This window comes from Podarcis tiliguerta, assembly GCF_965153285.1.
Source record: "Podarcis tiliguerta genome assembly, chromosome: 16".
In the NCBI taxonomy this organism is placed as follows: Eukaryota; Metazoa; Chordata; class Lepidosauria; order Squamata; family Lacertidae; genus Podarcis; species Podarcis tiliguerta.
The window spans coordinates 24,220,309-24,248,026 of NC_139549.1; the positions used below are offsets into that span (position 1 = coordinate 24,220,309).

Sequence of the window (27,718 nt, forward strand, 5' to 3'; positions counted from 1 at the left end):
CAATAATAATGCCATAACGATATTTTGAAATGCAGGAACAAAACAGGTCTAGATGCAAGGGTAGGAGAGGGGCTGTTCTGGGTTCAAGTGCCTTCTCAGCCCACATTGGCCACTGGAGGGCCTCAGCCCTATTGTTTTCAACATAAGCCTCCCTCAGAGGCTTGTAGAGGGCAGAGAGTAAGAAGAGATACCCATGGTCACCCCCTCAAGCCTCAAAACCCACAGCAAAGGAGATGCAAGCCCAGCAAGGAGAGAAATGCAATTTGCAGGAGAAAAGATGATGCAACTTACCACTCTGAGCAGCAGCAGAAGCAACCAACAAACTCCAGGCAAATACCACCAAGCTCCTCTTCTGCAACCACATATTGACGCTCTCAGCTTCCAGTTCAGAAAGAAAGTAGACACCAGCCTTTCAGCTTACTCTGAAGCACCTGTTTATACCTGCTCCCACCTTCTGGGGGCGGCTTGAGCTACTTTCCCAGGGCACAGGTGCTGAGGATTCCTTTTGATCAGCCTCCCTCTCCATCAGGAAGGAAGCAACTTTCCCCAGAGGTAATCTCTGAAGACAGTGGTGATAAAAGGGCATCTGAGCTCTTCTGTTGGCTGAGTGTTTGTGTGTGCAAAAGCTGGATGCCACCCCCATCAAACGGTTAGTCTTAGTCTATGTGCACATTACAGGCTTAAAATGCAGCTAACTTTTTCCAATTCAGATTTAAGTGGGTTTGGGAAGGAATGCATCAAAATGTAGCACATTTCATTTAAAACAACAAAACACATCTAGGATTGATGTGGATTGTGGTTAATCGTGTGGACATACCATTTCCCAAACCGGTGGAGGGAGCACACCAGATGTAAAATGTTGTTTCCCCCTCCACAATCACTTTTCTTATTGCAAACAGCCCGTTTGGGGTCTGTTCTGCTAGAAAAGCACTGTTGAGTTTTATCACCATGTACCTGCTTTAATGGGGGTGGGCTGGGAACATGTATCTTCCCAAAGGGGTGAGAGAGATGCAACCTGTTAAAGGGAAGGATGACCCAATGGTTACAGCAATGGCATTATCTGTTTTATTTATTATAAACTTCCTTGTCCACTCTTCAGCATAAGGTCCCAATGTAATATATACAGTTATTACAAAAAGAGATAAAACTATTGCAATGATAAAAGCAAGTAAAACTGGGCAATATACTTTCAGCCCATACAGAGCTGTTTAGAATCGCCAGCTTTTTCCACCAGCCACTGTAACTGTGTCTTTAGCAATAGTCTGATGTGCAGATGTTAGCAGCTGATGACACTTATCTCCGTGTGGGTCATCTAACAATATTCACAGCACAACAGCAGCATTAAAGGCACAGAGCAAACTTCGTGCTCTCCCCCCCCCCCCCCGCCTGGTCAGTTGGCAACTCTAGCAGTGGTGAAAGGCTGGTTTGAATTTCTGGGTGGTGTACAAAACACCCCATAAGCTATCAGCTTGGAGAAGCTTCACTCCCAGATAGATTATTGTGTTCTCAAGGAAAACTGAGGGGTTGTGTAGGTGCCAGAGGCCCAGACCCGTGTAAAAGCCTTGCTCTTTAATTCTGCATGTGTGGTAAGTAGCAAGGAGCCTGCAGTTACTCTCTGAGGAGAGAAAGGCTCTCTACATGTGCTCAGAGGTGCTTTTAATTCTCATTTCATACTTAACTGCAAATGTATGCAAATACAGGCCTTTATACAGATGAGGAGTCGTGGCGGAAGACTCAGCTGGTCAACACATTTTATGTACCACTGAGTTCAGCAGACTTTGCATCCTAATAAAGCCACCATTGTAAGTGCACTAACTTGAGAGTAAGCTGCCTGGAACACAGCAGGAATGACTTCTGAGTGGAAAGGCTTGCGATCATATGGCATGCATTAGGACTGTCACCTGGGCCTTTGCATATTTTACACAGGCTTTTGAATCTTAATGTACAGAAGAACATCCTGTGCTTTAAATGTGTGTGGGATGATGTGTTTTAAATATATGAATGGGGTGGATCCACTCTCCCCATTGATCCACCCCCTTGGCCCAGCGGTCTCTGCTGCTCAGAGCCAGCGCAATGCAATTTGGTGCCTGAGGCAGAAAATTCAAATGGACCTCCCCTAAGCAACTGGGGTTGCTTCTCAACAAATTGTTTATCAAGCGTTCAACCTGATTTACTTGCAAAAAGTTTGCAGCAAGATTATGTTGGCTAGTTATGAAACATTTGTTTTGATTTGTGCATGGGGAGGTTAGACGATGGTACACCAAGCAAATATTGTCCTGCACTTTGCGGTGCCTTTCCCCATTGCCTTCCTTATCACAACACATTCGTTTTGATGGGTGGGGCGAAGAGACAGGTTGATTGTGGAAGAGCACCAATTCAACATCAGTTGTGTACCCTGAAATCGCCAGTATGTGATTGAATCCCACTCCCCAAATGGCAAATGCCTGGAAGTGTCCTGATTCTCATGGGACACCGAACACAGGAAAAATTGCCATTTTGGCAAGAGAGGAAGTGGGGTCTGAGCTCCATGTGAGCTGGCTGTGACAAAGAGACACAGAGAACATGGCTGATTTCTCTGCTTGCAAACCCAACTCTGCTATGCCTATGAGAGACGTATAGGGGCGCTTTTGGGGTGCTAATGCTCTGAACCCCTCCATAGTAGGCTCAGGTTGTATATATGTGTAAATAAACCATGTATCATAAAAACACTACAGACTCCACTGTGCCTCCTTATTCTAAAAGGAAACACAGACCCTAGTAAGTGTGCCTGGTACCCCTAGAATCTCTGAGAGAGATACATGCTCACCACATTTTCTTAACTGTAGTTTGCTAAAAAAAATGGGAGGTGCAGAAGGCCTTGGTGGGCACCGAGAGGTGACCGAGGGTGCTTTGAGGCTACAGACGCCACATTGGAGATTCCAGAGGGACATATTCACCAGTGGCAGAGTGGACTGTACCAGTACAGTGCTTTCCAGCATTAACCCTCCCACACAGTATGTGATTGAATCCCACTCCCCAAATGGCAAATGCCTGGAAGTGTCCTGATTCTCATGGGACACAGTTGTCCGTTGGGAGGTTCTCCTGTGATGATGTCACTAGATAGGCTCTGCTGAGCTCCAGAAACACTGCTCTGCAATTCCTTCGCTAGCTGGTATCACATAGGCTGCCTCATACCGAGTCGGTTCATTGGTCCATCCTGCTCAGTATTGTCTACACTGACTGGCAGCAGCTCTCCAAGGTTTCAGACAGGACCGCTGAGCCATGGTCCTTCGCCACACCCACACCCCAACCCACCCCAGTTCTCGCCACCACTACAAGTGGGGGAAAAGGAATCAAGAGTCTGAACAGCTCAAAGACCTTTGTATTATAAACAGCCTTACATTATAATTATTTTACAAAATTATAGTGATTTTTAAAAATTTCTCATCTTTACAAGTGGAGAACATTAGACATCTATACTGAGTTAATGGTGTGTGTTTGTAGGTATATATACACAGAGAGAGCGAGAGAGAGAGCTGTGATGGAACAGACAGGAAGTGATGCTGTTCTGAACTATTGTTATCAGTCACAGTAGGACCAGCAGTAGCCAACAGGGTGCCCTTGAGTTACTGGTCTACAACTCCCATCATCCCTAACGGTTGCTGGCTGCAGGTGCTGGTAGCAGCTGAAGCTCAATGGCTTCTGGAGGGCCCCACCTTGGCTGTCCCTGAAGTCATACATGGGGCAAAGGGGGGAGCCCCAAAAGGATCTCCCTCACCGTACCCTTCTGAGTACACTCCCCACATTTTGGTTGCCTTTTAGCACCACCCAGTTCCTAAGCAACTCCTTTGTGGTGGAAATACTCACTTGTGCACATTTAAAGAACATGACTTCTCCCAAAGGATTCTGGGAACTGGACGTTGTTAAGGGTGCTGGGAACTGCGAAGGGTAATCTACAGCTCCCAGAATTCTTTGGGGGAAGCCATGTGCTTTAAATGTATGGTGTGTTGGCAGACGCCTCTCCTGAGTTTTGTTTTGCTTTTTTGTTGCAGTGAGAAGCAGCAACCGGGAAGCCTCCTCCCTCCCCCCATTCCTCTCTCGCATTCTGAGTAGAGCCCTCCCTGTAAGCACACTAGTCCTCATCAGATCCCGTTGCTTGTCAGGGCTGACACCTCCTCTTTGAGGAGAGAAACTCCAGGACCCTCCAACCAGCGAGGACATTAGCTCTGGCAGGGACGGCGGAAGTTTGGAGGAAGACAGCAAGCGACATTCTGCATCCTGTGGACCAGCCCCACAGAGGTGTCTGGAAAATGGCTCTGCTGGGTGATGAAGATGATGACAAGGGCCACATCCACACATCATACATGGAAATCACAGCGCTTTCTCAAAAGAATCCTGGAAACGGTAGTTTGTCCAGGGGGCTGGGAATAATGGCTCCGTTATAGGTAAACGGTGGTCCCCAGGATTCTTTGGGGGAAGCCGTGTGCTTGCAATGTGTGGTGTGTACACAGCCGGAGTCCCAGGCCTCCATAATCGCAGAAAGAGGTACATCGGCACAGATTGGGTTTGTCCAGGGTGGAGAATTCAACCTGAGTTGATGAGGAGCACTCAGTCTGAAAGGACTCCGCTCCCAAGGACCTTTAACTGACACTGTAAGCACACCATACATTTAAAGCACATGGCTCCCCCCCTCAAGAATCATGGGAACTGTAGTTTGTTAAGGGCGCTGGGAATTGTAGCTCCATAGGGGAGAAACTACTTCTTTGCAGGAAGCCATGTGCTTTAAATGTTGAACGTGCTTTGCATGTATGGCGTGCAGTCCTGAGGTCTTCCAGCTATACGTCAAGAGGGTCTATAGTTTTATGTTCCCCAAGAGCCTTTGCTCACGTGAGGCTGAGGGTTTAGGGCGATGTGGCACTTTTTGGTTGGTCACCTTCACACCATACATTTAAAGCGTTATGATACTATTTTAAACAGGCATGGCTTCACCCAAAGAATTCTAGGAGTTGATAGAAAACCCCCCCTATTCCCAATTCCAGAGCCACAGTTCTCAGCATGGTTTAACAATAAACCGTTCTCCAAAGAGAGCTCTGGAAATTGTAGTTTTGCAAGGAGGAATAGGGGTCTCCTAACAGGGCCTGCAACAAACTACAGCTGCCAGAATTACCTGGGGAAAGCCATGACTGTTTAAAGTAGTAGCATAGCACTTTAAATGTATGTTGGGAATGTGGCCTTTTTCTTAGTTGCTTACTGTGGTTTGAATGTCTTGGATTGGCGATGGCAGTGGATGGAGAGCATTTCAACCCTCATGCCATTTGCTCAGCAACATACTTAGTGGTGCCTTCTGTCCTAACAGCCCCATTGCTGAAGCTGCTTTTAAAAAAACAATACAACCCACCCACCCCCCACTTCTTGCTAACTGCTAAGCAATTTTTAAAAAGTTTTTATGAGCAAAAGAGAGGGAGCATAAGCAGATGAAACCAACCACACACACACACACACACACACACACAGAGAGAGAGAGAGAGAGAGAGAGAGAGAGAGAGAGAGAGAGAGAGATGGCAAGAACAGCCTTTGCTGGCAAACCCGAGTCCCAGTTTTACTGGGCATTTTATTGTATACCTCCAAAGCAGCTATTTGTAAGCACCAGAATGTGATTAAAAGAGGGATCTGCTAAGGACATGGCTGATCTTTCCCCACCTATAGAGGATTAAGAAAGTCGAAGGTGCCCTTGATGGTTCTCCTAGAACTAAAAGGAAAGGAAGTGTGTCAATTCTGGCATTAATGTACTCTGTACATCAGCCTTTGCCTACCCTGGGCCCTCCTGATGTTCTTTCTGCACTGCAACTCCCATCAGCCCCAGACAGTGGTTGCCGTCTGGGGCTGATGGGAGCTGTGGTGCCAAACCTCTGGAGGGCCCCAGGTGGGCAAAGGCTGCTGTCCAGTCTATCGCTGCCAGGTGAGTCAGTGCAATCCACAGTTTCTTGTTGCCTCTCACGCATTGTGGCTTGCGCAATCCTGAAACAGAGGCAGATTTCAGTGCACAAAGGAACACACTCGATCATCCCCCCCCCCCCGGAGCAAAAGACACTGGGCTGTTTCAGTCTTAGGAGTGCACTGCCAACAACACGCAGGGGCGAAGCGCCACCTTTGTGTTGGAGCTTAACTTGCATGTGCAATTAACATATACAAACACACACACTCATTCACAGTTAATCTGTTTGCAGTAATGTTTCAGTCCCCCGCATGGACAATATCTACACTACACATGCATAGCAGTTGGCTATTGATTTAACTGCTGAGGGTGACCACCCTGGGAGCTCTCCTACAGTGAGGTTGCTAACCAGGGTCTCTGCCTCCCTCTCACAGAATTACAGTGCCCCGGATTCTCAGGGGAATTACTATTTAACATGGGGTTAGCCAATGTGGTGCCCTCCAGATGTTGTTGGTTTCCATCGTCCCCCATCAGAATTTCCCTATCAGCCCAACCACATCTGGAGGCAAGGTGTTGGCTACCCCTGATTTAACTAGTTTTAAGTCCGTGGTATAGATATGCCCATAGACAGACGTCCACTATTTGCGTCTTCGCGCACATGTTCAGAAACGTGCTGCCCATCCAGCACATCCTTTGTCCACCCCTGCAGATGTGAGCAAATTACACGTGCGTTGACTTCCCTTCTTTAGAAAGGAGCATCTGTCAATACATGCAAACGCATACATGTGCGAATAGCCACACAAGCACAAACAAGCAGCCACTTCCCCCAAGTTTCTCCCAACCAGGAGGACACAGGAAGCAGGGTGGTGGCTGCTCATCCATCACTGTTCACAGCAGTTTGAAACGAGAGTCAAGAGGAAGAAAATCAGAGCTCTAAAGAGTTAGCAAAATGCTGCAAATTGGCAGAGGTGTCCTGATGCCGTTGTCTGCGGCTGCTTGCTCTGCTCTCAGCTGAAACAGTGGGGCCGGCTCAAGTGTTTGGACTCTGCATGGCACCCAGCCCTTGCCTGTGCCGCAACATCCCCCTCCTGGCACAGCCTGGGCCCAAATGGATGATTTGATAGTGCCTTGGCCATTCCTCTCCTTTTAACTGCTCCAGCTTGCTGTCCCTTTTCATTCTGAGGCTAGTTCAAGCATTGGCTGGTGGCAAGCAGGAGCTGTATCTGACCAGCTAAGGTAAAGAAGAAGTGTGGGTAGGGAGGGGGGCGGATGGTTGGGAGGACCAAAATGAAAGCACCTGGTTGTTCTCTTGGACGGGGCACGTTTGTCAGGAACAGGGGTTGTGCGGCCCCCCTACCACTTGAGGAACTTGCGCACCCAGCTCCACAGCTTGGTGACCCAGATGTTGGCCCCCAGGTCCGTCAGGTACTGGATCTCAGGGGTTAGCATCTTGCGGCAGAGCTTCCGGTGCTTCTTGTTGATCCTCTTTTTCAGATTGTAGCCCAGGATGGTCTTTTTGCCAAACGGCTGCCACGGTTGCATGCCAGATTCCTGGATGGCGCTGGCGTCCACCGGGCGGCCCCCGTCAATGCAGATGTTCTTCATCTTCTCATTCTCTTCCTGAAGCCTGGCCACGTCCCTGGCCATCCTCTCACGCCCATAGGCTTCCACCTTGCGCCAGAAGGTGGCGTTGAAGTAGTGGTAGAGTTTGGCGTCTATGAGATTCCAGGCCGTGGCCTTCTGGTAGAGCTCATCCGTCAGCCTGGAGACGCTGGAATCATTCCGGGCGTTGAGCTTGAAGTAGATGATGTCTTCCAGCTCCCAGCAGAGTAAGTCCTTCAGAAGCACCAATGACTCGTCAAAGTACTCTACCAGCATGACCAGGTGGAAACGCTCGTCCACTTCACGGATGTACTGTTCAACTAGAGGGCTGTTGGCATTCATGCTACTGTCATAGCCCAAGTCGAAGAAGAGGAGATTCTGGAGGTAATGTGCACCAAATCCATTGGGATCATAGTAACGCCAAGGGTCCTGAAGGAATTCGGCCAGCTTATCATCGTCTGACAACTTCCAGGTCATGGGGATGAGGCGCCCAAAATAGTGGAAGGAGGACTCAAAGAGGTAGGCGGGGTCCCGTAGCACGGTGACAAAGATGGTGTCGGCTGGTAGCAGCTTGCGCACTTCCTCATAATGGAAGCGCATGTGGTTGCAGATGATGTTGAAACACATGCCAGGCTGGTAGTCCTGCACTTGACTCCGCTCAAAGAAGGAGGGGTAGTAGAAGTCGCTGCGTCCGCTGGGAAAGGCGAACTTCAGGCGGTGCTTCTCCCCAAAGCGGAAGAGGATGTTGATTATGGTGCTGCTGGCTGTCTTGTGGGTCTTCAGGAACATGATGTCCAGCTTGGGATGACACTTCTGTGGACTGTGGCTACCGTTGGCCGAAGCCAGCAGCCGAGCCTGGGAAGGGTAGGAAGAGCACGAGTAGGGGATTGGGACCCTAAGGGGAAAGCAAGGTAGTCAATGAGTAGTCCAGGAATGCATAAGGAGCTCTCTCACTATTTTCCTTAACTGCGCTACGCTTGGCAAAGGTCCCAGACCTTCCTCTAGCTTCCAGTTTCCACTGGACATTCATTTTCAGGAGTTGAATGTGGTTTCCTAGAGGAGGTAACTGATTGCCAATGCGTTCTGGGCCCAATTCAAGATGCTCTCAATAGTACTTAAATCCCTAAATGACCTAGGCCACAAATATCTGAAAGACCATCTCCATCACTACCAAGATCTTTGTGTGTTAAGATCTGCAGAGATAGTTCTGCCACCCTCCAAAGTGCAGAGAATGGTGGCCCAGGAGAGGACTTTCTCTGTGGTAGTCCCTGAATTGTGGAACTCCCTCCCCACAGAGGTGCATCTGGTGTCTTCATCAAACAGTTTTCACCATATGCTCAAGATACACCTCTTTACCATGACCTCTGACACCTGAAATATATTGTTATAAGTTTGTGGGGGGCAAGACTCCCCTAAAATCTCTGGATTAAGTAAAGGAGTTAGAATTAAAGCAAACCCCTAATTCCTGGCTTTAGTAATCAGTGGATTTAACATTGAACCTTTCTGAGACCTGCAGTATATATATATGCAGTATGTAGAGTCATTAACCCATAAAGAAAGCCATCAACACGGGGGGGGGGGGATACCTTGAGCTCTAGGTATTTAGCAAAAGTCAATCACAGAGTTGGAAGGGGGAAGTTTCCAGGGTTACAGTGGGTGAAGATGTAGCAGATAAGGAAGGAGGGGTCCCTCCTTCAGTTGTGTGCTGGTGGGCAGAGATGAAAGGGGTTTAGGATTTCCAAGTAGATGACTTAACTGAACACAGGAAAAATTGCCATTTTGGCAAGCAGTTGCCATTTTGGCAAGAGAGGAAGTGGGGTCTGAGCTCCATGTGAGCTGGCTGTGACAAAGAGACACAGAGAACATGGCTGATTTCTCTGCTTGCAAACCCAACTCTGCTATGCCTATGAGAGACGTATAGGTGCCCTTTTGGGGTGCTAATGCTCTGAACCCCTCCATAGTAGGCTCAGGTTGTATATATGTGTAAATAAACCATATATCATAAAAACACTACAGACTCCACTGTGCCTCCTTATTCTAAAAGGAAACACAGACCCTAGTACGTGTGCCTGGTACCCCTAGAATCTCTGAGTGGTGCAACAGAGATACATGCTCACCACATTTTCTTAACTGTAGTTTGCTAAAAAAATGGGAGGTGCAGAAGGCCTTGGTGGGCACCGAGGGGTGACCAAGGGTGCTTTGAGGCTACAGACGCCACATTGGAGATTCCAGAGGGACATATTCACCAGTGGCAGAGTGGACTGTACCAGTACAGTGCTTTCCAACATAAACCCTCCCACACACAAAACCCGGTTCCTTGAAAACAGAAAGCTAGCATATCAAGGATAACATTTCTTGCCCAGCCCCCACATATGTCAAGTTTTCTACTTGCAGGGAATTTTCCTGCATGCCCCCAAAAGAAAGAAAACAGATCCCCCCCTCCACCTGCCGCCTGAAGTGGTACAGTCCATTCTACCACATCAGGGCTCAATCCCTTCACTCTCCTTTGTGCATCTATTCTGTTCTGAGAGCCTTTCAGTGGAGGCAGAACAGACTGTGGTTCCGCTCATGGTTTCTTGGTCCACACGTCTTCTCCTATGTGCACCAGACTCACTCACTCTGTCATGCTGACTTGTAAGGGTGGGACGGCGTAGGAGTACAGCAGCAGCATGAAGCTGGTTAGGAGAGTCCCCAGGACAAGGCCCTTACACATCGACTTCCAGTTCTTCCCCTGATGCACCATCGCGATCACCTGAAAAGGAAAACAGAAAAAGGGCAGTGAATTCATGGGCAGATTACTAGAAGCAAGAACACAAGAAGCTCTTTGCATATGGCCCTCAGAACTCACCCCAGACCACACCCTTCACTGGTACTGCTTTGAACCTCGAGTGTTTTATTTACCTGCCTGGAAGGTGTCTCTGAGCTAAAGATCCCCTCACGCCTTATATACCCAACTGATTGCTGAGGGTTTCCTGTAGATACCATCTTAGCAGGAGGTCCATTCCATACAATGTAGGTGTGGCGGCGGCGGCTGCCCCCCTTTGGTATTCTCTCCCTCCCGTCTCTGTTGCCTCTTCGGCACCTGCTGAACACCTTCCTCTTGAACTTGCAGGTACTGAAGTGGGAGGGAGAAGAGTCAGAGCTATACCAAAGAGGCTTGTAATCACGGGCAGATTGCTTAACTATAGTTCCCTAATCCCTGGTTTCAAGCCTTGGTTAATTAAGAGAAGAGGCAAGGAACCTTTTTCAGAATGAGGGCCACATTCCCTCGTAGATATAATAATAATAATATTATAATAATTTCCTCAGCCACTCTGGGCAGCTCCCAATCAAGTGTTAAAAACAAGACAGCATTAAATATTAAAACTTCCCTGCCATCAGGGCTCCCTTCAGATGTCTTTTAAAGATAGGATAGCTGCTTATTTCCTTGACATCTGATGGGAGGGCGTTCCACAGGGCAGGCGTCACTACCGAAAAGGCCCTCTGCCTGGTTCCCTGTAACCTCACTTCTTGCAATTAGGGAACCGCCAGAAGGCCCTCAGTGCTGGACCTCAGTGTCCGGGCTGAACGATGGGGGTGGAGACGCTCCTTCAGGTATACAGGACCGAGGCTGTTTAGGGCTTTAAAGGTCAGCACCCTTCTGGGGGCCACATGCCAGTGGTGGGCAAGTGTGGAGGCAAAAGTGAGTGGGGCAATTGATGCGGATGTTACCTTTGTGCAGTAATTTAACTTCTACACACACTTGCATACCCGCCTCTGGGCAAGCAAGGGGCATTACTGGTGTTCAAGGACAAATTCCAGCCGCGCAATAACCACTCAAGGAGGATACAAAGCAGGGCCAGTGAAGGGGTGTGGCCTGGTAAGAGTTCCAAGGGCCAGCAGAGAGGTTTGGAGAGCCAAATCTGGCCCCCGAGTCTAAGGTTCCTCTCATCTGGTTAAGGCTGGCAGGAGAAATTTGAGCCAGAGAATAAACAAAGCACACAATCCCATAAGGCTCCTTATTTCGTAATGCGCTCCCCCCCCAAAAAAAAAATCCTACACACACACACAAAACACAGACATACACCCCTCCTCCCTCTAGTCTATCCTAACAATTTGCTCAGCAACCTCCTTGCTAGCAGTGAGCAAAGATGAAACATGAAAAGGCTACAGCACCTGCCTGCTGTCCGCAGGAGGAGTCTGCTGAAATCAGACCTCAGAGTTGCTCCAGGAGCTTCAGTGGCTGGATGGAGCAAATGCCTGGTCCTTTCTGAGGCAGAGAGAATGCCTGAGCACCCGGTGTGTGAGTGTCTGCAATGCAGCAGCATTGTCCTCTGTGTCAGGCCAAGGAGACATACTTCCTGGGGCCTTGCAGTGGCAGAGCTGACAATGGGCACGGCAGGCAGGCAGAGTTTGGGGAGAGAGTGCAAATGGGTTGCTCCCTGGCTGGCAGCCAGGAAGGTCTGATTGAAGGAGCTCTGGGTATCCAACCAGCCTTCCCCAACCTGCTGCCCTTCATGTGTTTATTTTTTACCCCCTGCCAGTTTAAAGGGCCTTAAGTTGTTAATTAGCCAAAGGCCTGGGGGAAGAGAATTATTATTATTTGCCTGGCAACTAAAGATACAGTTGGGTGCCTTCCCCTCTCTGCCAAGCAAGAGCGCATGGGATTCCAGGCCCTCACCCAGGGTTTGTGCTTCTTTGGCAGAGACCGTTGTAGCTTTAAGAAATGTGATTTATTCACATATGACACCTTCAGTTTGCATGGGGGTGTAATAAAAAAATTTAAGGTCTTATGTATATAATAAATGTTCATAAACGTACCAACCAAGCATGTACATACAGATATGTGGACCACATGTCTGGAACAGCACAGGAAGACCGCCCTGAAACCATTTTGACTCCCAAACTAACCAAATGTTTTCTCTGCAAGGAGGGAGGGGGTGAGGGAACCTTCCCATTGCCTCAGGAATGGGTAATCACAATATCAAAGGAATGGCCAGACTACCAGGAAAAGACTACCAGGAAAGGCATTATCAGATAACCTGGCAGACAAGAAAAACAACAACATTCAAATTTCTGTTGTAGACCGCCTTTTCTGTGATGTAGGTATGATGTGTCTGGGGGGTAGTCTTGGACTCCAGGGCGGGCAATTTAAAATGTCTAAATAAGGGCAGGTGTGATAGGAATTTTGAGGTCTTAGATATATGTTAAATGTTCATAAGTGTACCAACCAAGCACATACATAGATCAGCACAGGAAGACCGACCTGAAACCATTTTTGATTCCCAAACTGACCAAATGTTTTCTCTGCAAGGTCAAAGGAAAATGGAAAAGCCTTCCCATTGTATTTTCCTTCACAAATCCTGTCTTAAAGGCACATTTAAGATATTAATAGGGTGTGAGCCTGTGACTTGGCTCAGGATCTAAGTATTTATCATTACAAAAAACTGGCCAGGCTCCCCAGGCAATCCAATCAAGTGATTATTAAACAAGTAACCTGTAAGACGAGATAAACAACATTCAAATTTCTGTTTTAGACCGCCTTTTCTGTGATGCAGGTATGTTTGTGGGGTGGGTTACACCCCTTCTGTGATCTATGTATGATGTATGGAGGGGTGGTCTTGAGCTCCAGGGCAGGGAATTTAAAATGTTTATATAAGGGCAGGCACACCTTGGTTCTGGGTTACTCCTCCCTCCCTGTTGCAACAGATCAATAAAGATCAGGCTTACTAGCCGCTTTGCTTCTCGATATTCTCTGGTTGGCCTCAGTTATTTTCTCCTGCCGATCGGGAACCTACAAAGGACTCTATTAGGGCTCTTGTGTCCCCCATAAGGGAATAAGGGCAGATTTTGTTTACAAGAGGGGAATCCACATCTTACAGCATGGTCATCGCAAGAGAGGCTTGTTCCCACAGCAGTGCAACACTCAGTCCAAGGCATCTCTCCTAAATCTGCCGTTCCTAAAAAAGTAAGCCTCTGCAATTCAGTTGCATTCTAACTGTCAGTTCTTTGGATGCTATTAAGTATTGTGATAGGAATTTTGAGGTCTTAGATATATGGTAATGTTCATAAGTGTACCAACCAAGCACGTACATAGATCAGCACAGGAAGACCGACCTGAAACCATTTTGATTTCAAAACTGACCAAATGTTTTCCCAGCAAGGAGGGAGGTGGGGTCAGGGAGCTTTCCCATTGTCTCAGGAATTGAGTAATCAGCATTTTAATGGGTAACAGACTATTAGGAAAGGCAATCAGAAAAGCCAATCAGATAACCTGGCAAACAGGAAAAACAACATTCACATTTCTGTTTTTGACCGCCTTCTCTGTGATGTAGGTATGATGTATCTGGGGGGTGGTCTTAGGTTACACCCCTTCTGTGATGCATGTATGATGTTTCTGGGGGTGGTCTTGATCTACAGGGTGGCAATTTCAAAAGTCTATATAAGGCCTTGCGGCCATTGTTCTGGGTTCCTCCTCCCTCCTTCGTGTGGTGAGTGAGGACCCTGTTGCAACAGATCAATAAAGATCAGGCTTACTAGCTGCTTTGTTTCTCAATATTCTCTGGTTGGCCTCTGTTATTTTCTCCTACCAATAGGGAACCTATGTAAGGACTCTATATGGGCTCTTGGATACCCCATAAGGGGAAAAGGGCAGATTTTTGTTTACAACAGTACTACTGGTTAATCCCTTCAGGTGTCACCTAACAAAGGAATTTTCCTCATTTTATCAACACGTTGATTGACTAGGATTAAAGACTGGTACACACTTAGAACATTTACCTAGGTTTACTCTTCACATGCTAATCGCTGATGTTCAGAAGTGGGTACACACATTCCAGTACACATGGATCTTAATTACATTCTCAGACTTTGAGAATGTAATAATAATAATTGTTTAAGAATTTTAAGGTCATATCTATCTATATTAGATGTTCATAAATTTACCAAGCAAACACATACAAATATGTAAACCACGTCTGAAACCCACAGAAAAGTCCTGAAACCATTTTCTTTCTCCCAAATGACCTCAAATATTTCTATGAAAAGTCAAAGGAAATCAGAAATCTCCCCATTGTCTCTTTGACAAATCCTGTATTAAGGGCACATTTAAGATATGAATAGGGTGTGAGCCTGTGACCCGTGACCTGCATTCAGGAATTGAGTAAGGAGAGTGGCCAGGATGCCCAGGTAATCCAATCAGGTAACCTGGCTGACAGAAAGAAACAACACACCCAGATTTCCGCCCCCTCTCTGATGTATTAAGGGGTGGGTTTTGGGCCACAGCCCTTCTGTGATCTATGTATGATGTTTCTGGGGGGTGGTCTTGGACTCCAGGACAGGCAATTTAAAATGTCTATATAAGGGCTTGTGCGCATGGCTCGGGGTCCCTCTCCCCCTTCCTATGTATGTGTGGGAGCACCCAGTTGCAACAGCTTTAATAAAGATCAGACTTACTAGCTGCTTTGCTTCTCAATATTCTCTGGTTGGTCTCTGTTATTTTCTCCGACCAATAGAGAACCTACAAAAGGACTCTATATGGGCTCTTGGTTACCCCATAAGGGAAAGGGAGCAGTTTTATCTCATATCATCATCATCATCATCATCATCATCTACTTATACAATGCCCATCTGGGTGTTTCCCCAGCCAGATTAACATCTATGTGTAATTAAAATCCATATTAGTGCATTTTTGGTCTTTGTGGAAGCCGCCCAGAGTGACTGGGGAAACCCAGCCAGATGGGCAGGATACAAATAATAAATTATTATTATTATTATTATTATTATTATTATTATTATTATTATTATTAAGATCCACAGTCTTTACACATAATCACTATTTAAACAGCTCAAACTCCTTGCATAATACACACTCTTTAAGCAGAGGCTTGACAACCATATGTCAGGAGTGCTCTGATGGTGTTTCCTGCTTGGCAGGGGGTTGGACTCGATGGCCCTTGTGGTCTCTTCCAACTCTATGATTCTATGACAGTCTTACAGCACATCTCAGTTACAACATACAGGTTTTAACTAAATCCTAATATTTACTTAACCTAAACATTCAGCACCACAGATCTATTACAACACATAATGAAGGTGCCAGGCAAGGCTTCCTGGGAATGGCATTCCACAATTTGGGGGGGGGGGGCTGCAGAAAAGGCTTGTTCTCATGTTGCAACCCTCCAGAACTCTTGCGGAAGAGGCATACAAAGAAGGGCCTCAGATGATGATCGCAGGGTCCGGGTTGGTTCATATGGGGAAAGGCGGCCCTTGAGGTATTGGGTCCTGAGCCCTTTAAGGCTTTATAGCTCAAACCCAACACTTTTAATTGGGCCAGGAAACTAATTGGCAGCCAGTGTAGTCAGGCTGAGATTGGCGTTATATGCTTCACCTGTCTTGCCCCAATCAGCAGCCTGGCCATTGAATTCTGCACCACTGAAGTTTCCAAGGCAACCCCAAGTATAAGGTGTTGCTGAGGTCCACCAAGGTTAAAGCAGCTAAAGTTAACCAGTTATACTCTAGTCTAGAATATGCCTTCTAGCCGAGTCTAACTTTGGGGACTACAACTTCTGTCAGCCTCAGACTTTGCTCCCATCAGCCTTAGCTTCATACAGCCATGTTGGCTGGAGGGGGGACTGATGGGAGCTGTAGTTCAACACATCTGGAGAGCACCAGGTTGGCAAAGGCTGGCTTCCTTAATGTTGACTGAGTCATAGCAAGGCAAATATTAGTTCTTGCATGTGGTGGGTAGGTGTCCGGCAGCTCATTTGCCATGAGCAGGTAGCCATCATAGGTTGAGGCTGTCATACACACACAATCTTCCCTCTCTGTTCTGGGGTTCTGGGCTGAGTGAAGTTCACTGTTCCTGTTTGATTCCCCACTGTTTCAGTGACTGCCTCTGCCCTTGCCCTCATTGACAAAGAGACTGCCAAAGCGGTCTGAGTCCTTTCACCCTCCCCACCCAAAACATCTGGAGGGCATCAGGGTGGCAAAGGCTGGGGTAATGGAAGGAACTTCTGCATGGAACACTTTTTATATGCAGTTTCCATTTGCAGTTTGTGGTCTATTTCACCAGCTCGGCTCTCAAAAGGATCTCTTAGATGGAGGTCTAGTCTTGCTACCCCAAAACTCTTGAGGGTGATGACGGGGCACTTGGCTCAAATGCTAGAGACTCAACCCCTTGCACAACCACCAAATGGCCAAAAGGAGGGTTGCAGCTCAGTGGTAGAGCATCTGCTTTGCATGCAGAAGGTCCAAAAATCCAATCCCCAGCAGCATCTCCAGGTAGGGCCGAAAGAGAATGAAACCCTGGAGAACTGCTGCCTGTCAGGGTAGGCAATAATGAGCTACCTGGTCTGATTCAGTAGAAGGCAACTTCCTATGCCCCTATTTAAATCAGCTCTTTATTCAGAAGCATGAGGCAGTGGCGTAGCGTGGGTTGTCAGCACCCGGGGCAAGGCAAGTAATTTGCGCCTCCCCCCCGCTGCACTGTCCCTCCCCCAGATAGTCCCTTGCTCTCTCTCCGCACCGCACCGCACGCCTGGCACCCTCCCCTCCACAGTGGGCGGCGACCCGGCGGCTCGGATCGGATTCACACAGCCAGCACTGCAGTGAGAGAGAGTGAGTGAGCCAGGTAGGGGCAGAGAGCTGCGAGTGCGAGCGTGCCCCCCCCAGATGTTGCGCCCGGTGCAGCCGGCCCCCCTGCACCCCCCACGCTACGCCACTGGCATGAGGACTAGAATCTTACTTTATTTTTAGAGCAAGGGCTGTAGATCAATCCCCAGCATCTCCAGGTCGGGCTGGAAATGCCCCCTGCCTGAAACCATGGAAAGCCACTGCCAGTCAGCATAGAGAGGCACTGATCCTGTGTGTATGCCATACATTTAAAGCATATACGCCCCCCCCCACATTCCAGTTCCCAGGACTCCTTGGGAGGTGTTCAATATGCCGACATGGTATAAGGCACCTTCCTACATTCCATTTTTCATCCCTCACCTTTTCTTCAAAAATACATTTTAATTGCCCCACATCATTAAAGAACAGATAGATATATAAGACAAATAAATGGTTACAACAAAATGATCAAAATCTATACATCAAAACAAAACCCGACAAGGAAGACAATCTAAACCAGCATCATGCATGTAAATAAAATCAATCCATCAGCTAATTATTACCGGCTTTTTGAGAGAGACAATCTAAGGAGGACAGAGCTTTTTGTTTGCCTTGGGCTCCTCGGAAAGTCCAGGGAGAGTGAGGGAGAAAAGATCTCTTTGTTACTTATTTCACCTTTTCCAGCTAGAGAGTAGGAGCCTGTGAGAGATGGCGACACAAAAGCACCCACCAGCAAAGTTATCCAGCTGAGACAGAAAAGGTCAGATGAGAGATTTCTGACATTTCTGAAACTAGAGGGGGAAAGAGAGCACATTCATCCAGAGAGATAAGACTACACACGTATCCACACTTACCTTCTGCCTTACACTGTCTAGGCACAAGTCTGTGATTTATAGCTCTGTGCTGGAGCGCTCTTTGTTCCGCCCCGGAGCTTTCCCCAGAAAAACACGCTCTTAAAAGCTGAAGTGCAACAATTAGCCATTTGGTTTCTCTTTGATTGCTGTTTGCTCTGATTCAGCAGTAAAGGAATGGTTTCCCGGGGTGAAGAAAAGAACACTTGGTTATGGAGCTGTACATTCTTGGAAATCGTGGAGGAAAGGCAAGTGTGGGTAAGCCCTTGGCTATTTCATGGGCTTCCATTCTAATCTGTTGGAGGGGAGGTTAAATGATGCAGCATCACCGCAAGTTTCCCAGTCCATTTTCATGTCACTTTCCTGGTTGCAAAAAGCCTGATCTTTTGCTACAAGTCCAGTTCAAGGGTAAAAGCATTTAGTGGCACTTTGCTAGAGGCTAGCAAATATATTGCGACCTCTGTTCAACGGTTGGGTGCTGCCAGCTGGAAAAAGGCTTTTATCATATGAGGTCCAGTTAACCAAATTGGAGTGGGGGCGGCAGCGTGTGCTTGTGGGATAGCAGCTGGCAACCGATTAGGTTTCCGTTTAGGCATTAACATGCACCTGGAGCTGCCCTGAAAGTGAAGGTATCCGGCTGAAGCCAACGCTTTTTTTCTCCATTATGCTGGCAAGAGCCCCAATTATTGGCCCGGTCATGTAAAAAGGAGTCAAAGGTTTCTAGGGCATATGCAGAATGGCAGCTAAGAACGGAGAGAACTGTTCATTTCGATAAACTGGGTTCTCATTTTTCCAGCCTGACATTCAGTTCTCCACCTTTCTACAGCAATCTCCATTAAAAAAATTTTTTTTTTAAATTCCTCATGACAATTTGTCAGCATTTTAGTGCAAATGTCTAAGAATTTAAGAACGCTGCTGAGTGGGGCCAAAGGAGGCCCGTGTACAGTAGGAGACTCAGGGTTGTGGGTTTGAGCCCCATGCTAGGCAAAAAGATTCCTGTACTGCATGGAGTTGGACTAGATTACCTTTGTGGTCCCGTCCAACTCTACAATTCTATTATTCTAGTCCGGCATCTATTCTAGTTTTTGCAGTAGCCAACCAGCGGCAAGCCCACAAGCAGGACCCAAGCATTTAAACCCGCTCCCCCAGTTCTGGAAACTGTAGTTTACACCTCATGGAGTTACAATTCCCAATGCCTTTAAACTACAACTCCCAGGGTTTGGGGGGGGGGGCGGGGGCAATGTACATAACTGATGCCAATGACCAAATTAAGAACATAAAAAGAGCCTGCTATAGTCCCAACAGCTCAACAGCTTTCCTTTCGCACACACTTTTGCTAAGTGTAAACAGTGGGATTATACAAGCTCCGAGACTTTTACAGTAATCCAAAGACCCTTACAGCTCCAGAAATGATAATCTCTTGATTATCCTTATGCAGAAGGTCCCAAGTTCATTGCGTATCTGACTTTTAGAAGACATCTGAAGGCAAGGTTTAGGGAGGTCTAGGGAGGTTTTTAATGTTTGATGTTTTATCGTGTTTTTAATATTCTGTTGGGAGCCGCCCAGAGCGGCTGGGGAAACCCAGCCAGATGGGCAGGGTATAATTAATAATAATTACCGTATTTTTCGCTCTATAAGACGCACCAGACCACAAGACGCACCTAGTGTTTGGAGGAGGAAAACAATAAAAAAAAAATATTCTGATTCTCAGAAGCCAGAACAGCAAGAGGAATCGCTGCGCAGTGAAAGCAGCAATCCCTCTTGCTGTTCTGGCTTCTGGGATAGCTGTGCGGCCTGCATTCGCTCCATAAGAAGCACACATATTTCCCCTTACTTTTTAGGAGGGAAAAAGTGAGTCTGATAGAGCAAAAAATACGGTATTTCCTGCCAAAATAACTGCTAATTCTTCAGTGACTCAAAAGCATTCAGATTTGGCATATGAGCTGTGTGCAAATTTATTGATCAGCATCCAAATTTTGAATGTTACTGTGCATATACAAACTCCCAAGAATGGGCTTCCTTCCAACAGCACCCTCTCCATATCAGTCTGAAGTTGTGGGCACACTATACATTTAAAGTACACATAAAGCACATCCTTCCCCCCCCCCCCCCATAATCCAGAGAACTGTAGTTTATCCCTTACAGAGCTACAATTCCTAGCACCCTTAATAAACTACAGTTCCTGGGGTGTACTTGAAATGTATGGCATGCATATGACAGAAGCTAGGGTTGAGGGATAGATGAATGGTGCTAGCTGGCTGCATTATGTAGCTGAGATTCTCATCTCAATGAATAATGAATGGAAATTGTAAATAGATCCTGAACTGGGTAACAAGACTCCCTTATTCTTTCCTGACATTCAACACTGCATCGCAGTGTCTTTATGTTGACCTTTCCCTTGGAGGCTGATCCACAGAAAGAACTGGGAACCTGATACAAACTGGAGGGGAAAGAAAGAGAGAGGGGTTGCGGGGCAGAGGAGGGAGGTCCAGCCTCTGCCTGGTTTGGCACACAGGAGACCACCTAGAGCATGAGTAGGCAAACTAAAGCCCGGGGGCCGGATCAGGCCCAATTGCCTTCTAAATCTGGCCCACAGACGGTCCGGGAATCAGCGTGTTTTTACATGAGTAGAATGTGTCCTTTTATTTAAAATGTACCTCTGGGTTATTTGTGGGCCATAGGAATTCGTTCATTCTCCCCCCCCCCCCAAAAAAAGTCCGGCCCCCTACAAGGTCTGAGGGACAGTGGACCGGCCCCCTGCTGAAAAAGTTTGCTGACCCCTGACCTAGAGCTTTGTGGCACCTCCAGTTTGGCTGCCTTTCTTCATATATTATTTCATGCCACCCAGTGGCAGATCATAAGGTACCACTGCCTGGGGTGGGCGCATGGAGTGTGCCCCTGAGGGGGGGGCAGGGGGCAGAGGGAGCCCACCGAGGCTCTCATCACAAAACGGGATGTGGGTGCACTTGTACACCGCAGCCCAGTGGAGGAGAGGGGCGGCAACGCTGCCACCATCTCTCCTCCACTCCACCCCTGGGTCAGACCTGACCCAGGAGTGGAGCTGCGTCTGGGTGTGAGGAAGCTGTCTCGGCAATGAAGGAGCCTGTCATGGGGGCAACTGACCGCACCCCCTCCAAAAAATGCACCGAGGGCTGCGGCCCGCCCCCCACGCTACACCACTGACACCACCCCAGTCTTTGGGTGGTGCAAGATTCCAGGGGTCCAGGCATTTACCCAGGGTTCATGTTTCCTTTCGAAATGAGGCACAGTGGAGACTGTGGGGTCTCCCCCCCCCCCAAGTTTAATCAATCAAAGGCCCATGTGGGTTTATTTCCTTTCTCTGTATTCCATGTCATGTTTTGATTGCTTGGAATGAAATCCACATGGTTAAAAAATGCTCCTATCTCACTTTATAAAGTGTTCTTTAGTCACTGAATTCCTTCCCGTTTAGTTTCTGTGCTCTGGTTTCCTTCTGCGGTGTATAATTGAGAAAAAAAGTTACATTTTGGTACGGATGGGGGACAATGAGATTCAGTTAGCATTTAAAGATGAACCTATATAGCTTTCACTTTCCAAAACACCACACAAACCAAAAGGCAGCCACTCTTGAAAATTCACACAATTTTGCAATGCAGTTCTCTAGCTAGGAGATGTGTACAAAAATGCAGGGTAAACTCTGCATAGAAATGAATGCGTTAGTGAAAAAGCACACAAAAAATGCAAGATACATGGGGAAATTGCTTTGCCAAAATGTGTATATTAAGCAAAAATGCATATAAAAATGTGTATAAGAAGAGAAATTTGCGCCAGAATTCTGATGAATGTTCAGGAGGACCTATTTTACAAAATTTTCAAACTGATGTGGAACCGTAGAGAACTGGAAAAACAAGAAACAGAGAATCCAAAACTGTCAGATTCAGCCACCCCTACATTCTGGTAACCCTAAAATGTAGGAGTTTATCACACACTATCATAGATAATGACCAAAGGGTTGCCTCCATGCTAATGCCATTTTAGTGTTACTTTATTTTTTAAATAGATTTTATTTTGACAAAACAATAATCATAAATAAATAAGAATAAAAATGTGTACCCCACCACCATCTTTATGATATATGGTTTATTTATACAACCTAAGCCACGAAGGAGGGGTCCATAGCATTCACACCCCAAGAGGGTCCTGTTTCTCCCATTGCCTCTAATTCAAACAATCAGCCCACATCATACTCTGACCACCCCCAGCTTGCTACCACTTGCAGACTGACACGCTTCCCTCCTCAGTTGCACCACATCTAACTGAAATGCTAAAACTCCCTCCTAACAAAAACTTGGGCACTGTCTTCACACTGTTTCAAAACTCAGGGTGGAACTTCACTCATCTCCTGCCAACCTAGCAGTTTGAAAGCACGTCAAAGTTCAAGATAAATTATTACTGCTCCGGCGGGAAGGTAAACGGCGTTTCTGTGCGCTGCTCTGGTTTCACCAGAAGTGGCTTAGTCACGCTGGCCACATGACCCTTGAAAAACTGTCTGCGGACAAACATCGGCTCCCTCGGCCAGTAAAGCGAGATGAGTGCTGCAACCCCAGAGTCATTCACGATTAGACTTAACTGTCAGGGGTCCTTAACCTTTTTTAATCAATTAAACTAGACCCAGGAATTTACGAGAGTCAAGGCTCCCACAAATTCATAACAATATGAACATAAGACTTCTGGCGGGGCAAGATGGTGAGCGTCACGGCCACGTAGAGCTCCAGAGGACCGCCAGCACCAACTGCGCTGCCTGGCTATTCCCTGCGCTGGCAACGCCGCCACCACCACCACTGTTGCGATGGGGGCGGGGGGAACCAGGGGTGCCCACCGTGGCAATCAGGGAGGCCACGCGGAGCCCCTAGCCCCCCCCCAGCAGCCTTGACCCCACCGGGACCGGGAGCACCCTACCAACAGCCCAGCTGAACAGAAAACAAAAAGCAAAAAGGAGCACCAGCTTGCCACTGCAGCCACTACCAAGGGAGAGAGGTAGGAGGGTACCAGGAGGGCCAGGGAGGCCACGAGGAATCACACAGCTTAGCCCTGGCCCAATCCCGAGCCTACGTCCCTGGCTGCTACCGCAAAAAGAGCAGGCCAGGGCCCGGGGGGAACCGTGCACTGGAGACCACCCCGGGGACAAACAAATGCAGTGTGGGACCTCCCTTGCCGGAAAATAAATTATTATTATTATTATTATTATTATTATTATTATTATTATATTTTTCTTTTTCTTTGAATAACTGTAATGGTGTCCATGCAGGAGGCCTGAACCACTGAAGGCCTCTCCCTGGGACTACCGCCTTAGTCCTAACCCAGGGCATCCAGCCCCCGCGGTGAAATTAAAACTCCCCGTGAGTCCAAATTACCACCAATACATTATTTTAATTACATACACAAACCCCTTTTTCATTAGTACCATTAGTTTGCAATTTTTATTCATTTTCATGCACTTTCTATTATTAATCACTTATTTATTAATATTATTATTATTATTATTAAAAAAATTAACCCCCCTTTCAAAATTCTTTTTGATTTTCTCCTTAAAAAAACCCCAGTATGAACATAAGAAGAGCCTGCTGGATCAGGCCAGTGGCCCATGTAGTCCAGCATCCTGTTCTTGCAGTGTTCTTGCCAACTAGATGCTTGCAAGCTTGAGCATAAGAGTGATCTCCCCTCCCGTGGCTTCCAACTATTAGCATTCAGAAACATTTTTGCCTCCAACTGTGGGAGGCATCATAGATGGCAGCCACTGATAGCTCTCTCCTCCAAATATATCTGTCTGCATGAAGCAAAGTGTCTCTTCTCTTGACATACTCCAATATGGACTTTCAGGCCTGCCTCGAGGGTTAGATTTACATCTCTTGTGCATACTCTCACTGCCCATCCTCTGTATTGACTTTCCGTTCAGTGTTAGGGTTAATAATTAATATGCTTCAGAAGGAACTGAACCTGCAGCGACCCAGCCACTCAGGCAGTTCCGGGGGTCCCTTTTTTATGCAAGGAAATTGCAACTCTCTTCTAGAAGTGAGAATCGGTCCCTGCCTCTTGCCCCAATGACACTATGGTAGCTGTCAGAAAAAACTACTGCATGTACGATGGGATCTGTTACAAAAGCCGGGTGCCTGCCCCTCTCTCTGCAAAGCAGTGGCAAGAGCCCATGTGCCCCTTTGGAGAACAGAAGACACGGCGGAGACAGTCGTGCTTTAAGAAATATGGTTTATCCACCTTATCCCTCCCTTCAGTCTGCATGGAGGGAGTGCGGATCTTATAGCATGGTAATTTCAGCACCGCAAACAGCCTGCAGGCAGCTTTCCCCAAAGATGGCTCTCCCCTCCTCTTCTCTCCCAGAAACCCCTTGCCCCCCCCAAAGCAGTTACCCTGGCAACCTCCCAAATCCCCAGTCTCTCCTTACACCTGGGGGCAAGAGGGAAGTCCCCTTGTATTGTTAATGACCTTTATTGTTCTCTTGATACCTGTAGCTCTCAAGCCAGGTTGGTTTGCATTACAAAATAACAGCTCTCCAGTTTATGTTTTAATCCATATCCCAATTAATATAAATCCTAGCATTTATTCATTCCTAGGGTTTAGGGGGATCCCCCCCCAACTATAACCTTCTGGCAGTTCCCTCACTGTGAGAAGCGAAGTTACAGGGAACCAGGCAGAGGGCCTTCTCGGTAGTGGCACCCGCCCTGTGGAACACCCTCCCACCAGATGTCAAAGGGGGGGGGAACTACTAGACTTTTAGGAGACATCTGAAGGCAGCCCTGTTTAGGGAAGCTTCTAATATCTGAAGGACTATTGTATTTTAATATTTTGTTGGAAGCTGCCCAGAGTATCTAGGGAAACCCAGCCAGATGGGCGGGGTATAAATAATAAAGTTTATGATTATGATTATTATATGACACCCTTAAAGATGCAAAACACAGCCACTCATACAGCAATGTTCACTGCCCCAGAAACAACCACTATTTTACATCACTTTCTCCTGGAACTAAACTGGAACTAAACAGAGTAAACGAAAGCTTGCACGATATAAATTTAATTGCACATTCAGCACTGGGTTGATGAGAGATGGCAATATGCTTCAAAGGTAACCTGTCGTGTTTCATGGCTGAAAAAGGATATAAACACATCCCACACCACCCAAACCAGTCTGACTCCATTTTCCCGATTCCTGTTTGGGCTTCTGGGTATTCAGAATAAAACGTTTTCTTTTTAACCTAAGCGCACTATTGGGTTGATAATTGGCAGGCAAATGCAAGTAGAGGAAGAAATAAATAAATGCAAAACCTGTGCACAAAAGGTTCAATTTCAGCCAGGATTCGCTAGGGCTAAGTCCCACACCGTTAAGCATGGAACATGCCGAATAATAAGAGAGAAAAGAGTTTCTCAGAGCAGGTACACACATTGCAATTTCTTCACATCATGCAAATACATGGAAATACTCACAAATGCACATCAGTTTGCGGCACACAATCTCTAGCTATTACTAGACATCACCTTCAGCCCAATTCCCAACCCATCTCCCATCTCCTCAGCCCCTCCTCTTCTCATTGCCTTACTCGCCCCTCTGTTGCCAGCAACACAGCATAACAAACAGCCTGGCTTTGTACTTCACCTTTCCCTCAGTTTAAGCACCTTCCAGCAAACCTTCCTTCGCCCTGCCACCACCAAAGCAGAGTTTGCCAGGGAAACTTTGGGATGCTTCTCCGACATGGGATGGCCTCTCCGCTAGCAGATCTGCTTACAGCATCCTAGAAACCCTCTGCCGGTGTTGGCAAGCCTTGGCCAAAGACGGGGGTCTTTGCTGGAGCTGAGAGGACCCTCAGGAAGGCCCACCACCACTGCGGCCAAGGGCTCTTCACCTCATTGCAAGGACCAGCTTTGGGGAAGCTTGTAGGAGCCTTCCACTGTCTCCCAGGTGGACAAGAGTTCTGGAAATGAACTCTCGCTGCTGCTGCTCCTGCTACAACCCAGGCTGACTCTCCCAGCTATGCCTCTCTCTTCCCACATCAGGGAACACAGAGAATTCTTTCACAACGGGCTCCCAAGCCAGCTCCAAGAACAACAGCATCATTTGTATGTCTCTGCAGTGCTGGTATCAACAAAGACATTGTCCCTGCCATCACTGCCTTCTTTTCCCTGGCTCTCCTGCTAAGAGCAGCAAAATCCAGCAAGTCTTCTCCACAGCTCAGCCTACCATAGCCGAATCAGCTGAAAGCATGGAAAATAAAATAACTATGTGGCTCAGAGGCCAGCATAACACTCACATTAGGTGGCAAAGAAGGCAAGACTGCACCAGGTTTGTATGTTGGTTTATGGGCGAGGACTGGCAATTGTTTCTATGTCAGCTGAGATTTCAGTAAATATACCCCCGCTCTGCTCCCATTCAATAAGAAGGTAGGGCTTGCACAAACAGGAGCATACCATCACTCTGGAGGACCATTTTTTATGGAAGCCAAAGGTACCACCCTACATATAAAGAAGTGGGATCTACAGGTTCGGGAAAACCTTAAGATTTGCAGAAGCGTAGAAAATATTGGGGGGGGGGGCGGAGTTATGATGGGCTAGGGACCCCCAAAACAGCACAATGTGGAGAGCCAGTGTGGTGTAGTTGTTAAGAGCGGTAGTCTCGTAATCTGGGGAACCGGGTTTGCGTCCCCGCTCCTCCACATGCAGCTGCTGGGTGACCTTGGGCCAGTCACACTTCTTTGAAGTCTCTCAGCCCCACTCACCTCACAGAGTGTTTGTTGTGGGGGAGGAAGGGAAAGGAGAATGTTAGCCGCTTTGAGACTCCTTAACGGGAGTGAAAGGCGGGATATCAAATCCAAACTCTTCTTCTTCTTCAATGCAAGCTGGAACATGTTCAGTGGCCATAGATTTTTGACTGACTGTTGGGGGCTGTAGGGGCAGGTATGGTATACTAGTTGAGGCAGGAAATAGAGTGAAGCATCCCACTTGTGGACTTATTGATGGCCTCACCTGCTGACTGCTGGAACTTGTTCTTATATTATAGAGTAACAGCCCTCACCTTAGATGACTTTAAAGAAAGATCCAGCAATTTTTTATGAGGCCTTGTTTTGGTAATAACAAACAGCACATATAAAAACAGTATTACTTAAACAAGGTATTAATTAAAGAAAGAGAGGAGAACTGCCAGCCTGTGGGGCAAATCTGGTCCACAAGGCTGTTTCCCCTAAACCACAAAACATAAAAAGCCATGTAAAAGGATCAAATTGAGAACATATAGGTAAAGGTAAAGGGATCCCTGACCATTTGGTCCAGTTGTGACTGACTCTGGGGTTGTGGCGCTCATCTCGCTTTATTGGCCGAGGGAGCCGGCGTACAGCTTCCGGGTCACGTGGCCAGCATGACTAAGCTGCTTCTGGAGAACCAGAGCAGCGCATAGAAACGGCGTTTACCTTCCCGATGGAGCGGTACCTATTTATCTACTTGCACTTTGACGTGCTTTCAAACTGCTACGTGGGCAGGAGCTGGGACCGAGCAACAGGAGCTCACCCCATCACGGGGATTCGAACCGCAGACCTTCTGATCGGCAAGTCCTAGGCTCTGTGGTTTAACCCACAGCGCCACCCGTGTTTTATATATATATATACATATATATATATATATATTCTCTGCCCAGCTGCTGCTGCTGTTTTCAAAGTCATGATCTGGGAAAGGCTGCTAGGGTTGGAGGCTGAGGCAAGGCAGGTGGAAAGAGCCATTGCCT

At 47.3% G+C, this 27,718-nt stretch overlaps 3 protein-coding genes across 23 annotated transcripts in view; 1 reads left to right on the plus strand and 2 right to left on the minus strand.

Moving 5' to 3' along the window:
* The window catches only part of LOC310666605 (uncharacterized protein), a 36,004-nt gene extending 35,145 nt beyond the window's left edge, over positions 1-859 (minus strand). For both annotated transcript variants that reach the window (XR_014505971.1, XM_083417686.1), the window contains exon 1: positions 292-859. Coding sequence is in view for 1 of the 2 variants with exons in the window: in XM_083417686.1 (XP_083273812.1) it covers positions 292-364 (73 nt within the window). In the remaining variant the exon portion in view is untranslated. The remainder of the gene's footprint in view (positions 1-291) is intronic.
* LOC310666688 (uncharacterized protein) overlaps positions 1-27,718 on the plus strand; it is a 110,961-nt gene that overhangs the window by 39,908 nt on the left and 43,335 nt on the right. The gene's annotated exons all lie outside the window — the stretch shown is intronic.
* GAL3ST1 (galactose-3-O-sulfotransferase 1) overlaps positions 3,342-27,718 on the minus strand; it is a 30,923-nt gene continuing 6,546 nt past the window's right edge. For 7 of the 20 annotated variants that reach the window (XM_083417765.1, XM_083417756.1, XM_083417762.1 and 4 more), the window contains 2 exons: positions 10,135-10,268; positions 6,978-8,411 (listed from right to left, as the gene is read on the minus strand). In XM_083417765.1, coding sequence (XP_083273891.1) covers positions 7,268-8,411; positions 10,135-10,268 — 1,278 coding nt within the window. In that variant the 3' untranslated portion in view covers positions 6,978-7,267. The other 13 variants (XM_083417750.1, XM_083417752.1, XM_083417748.1 and 10 more) reach the window with 12 other exon arrangements.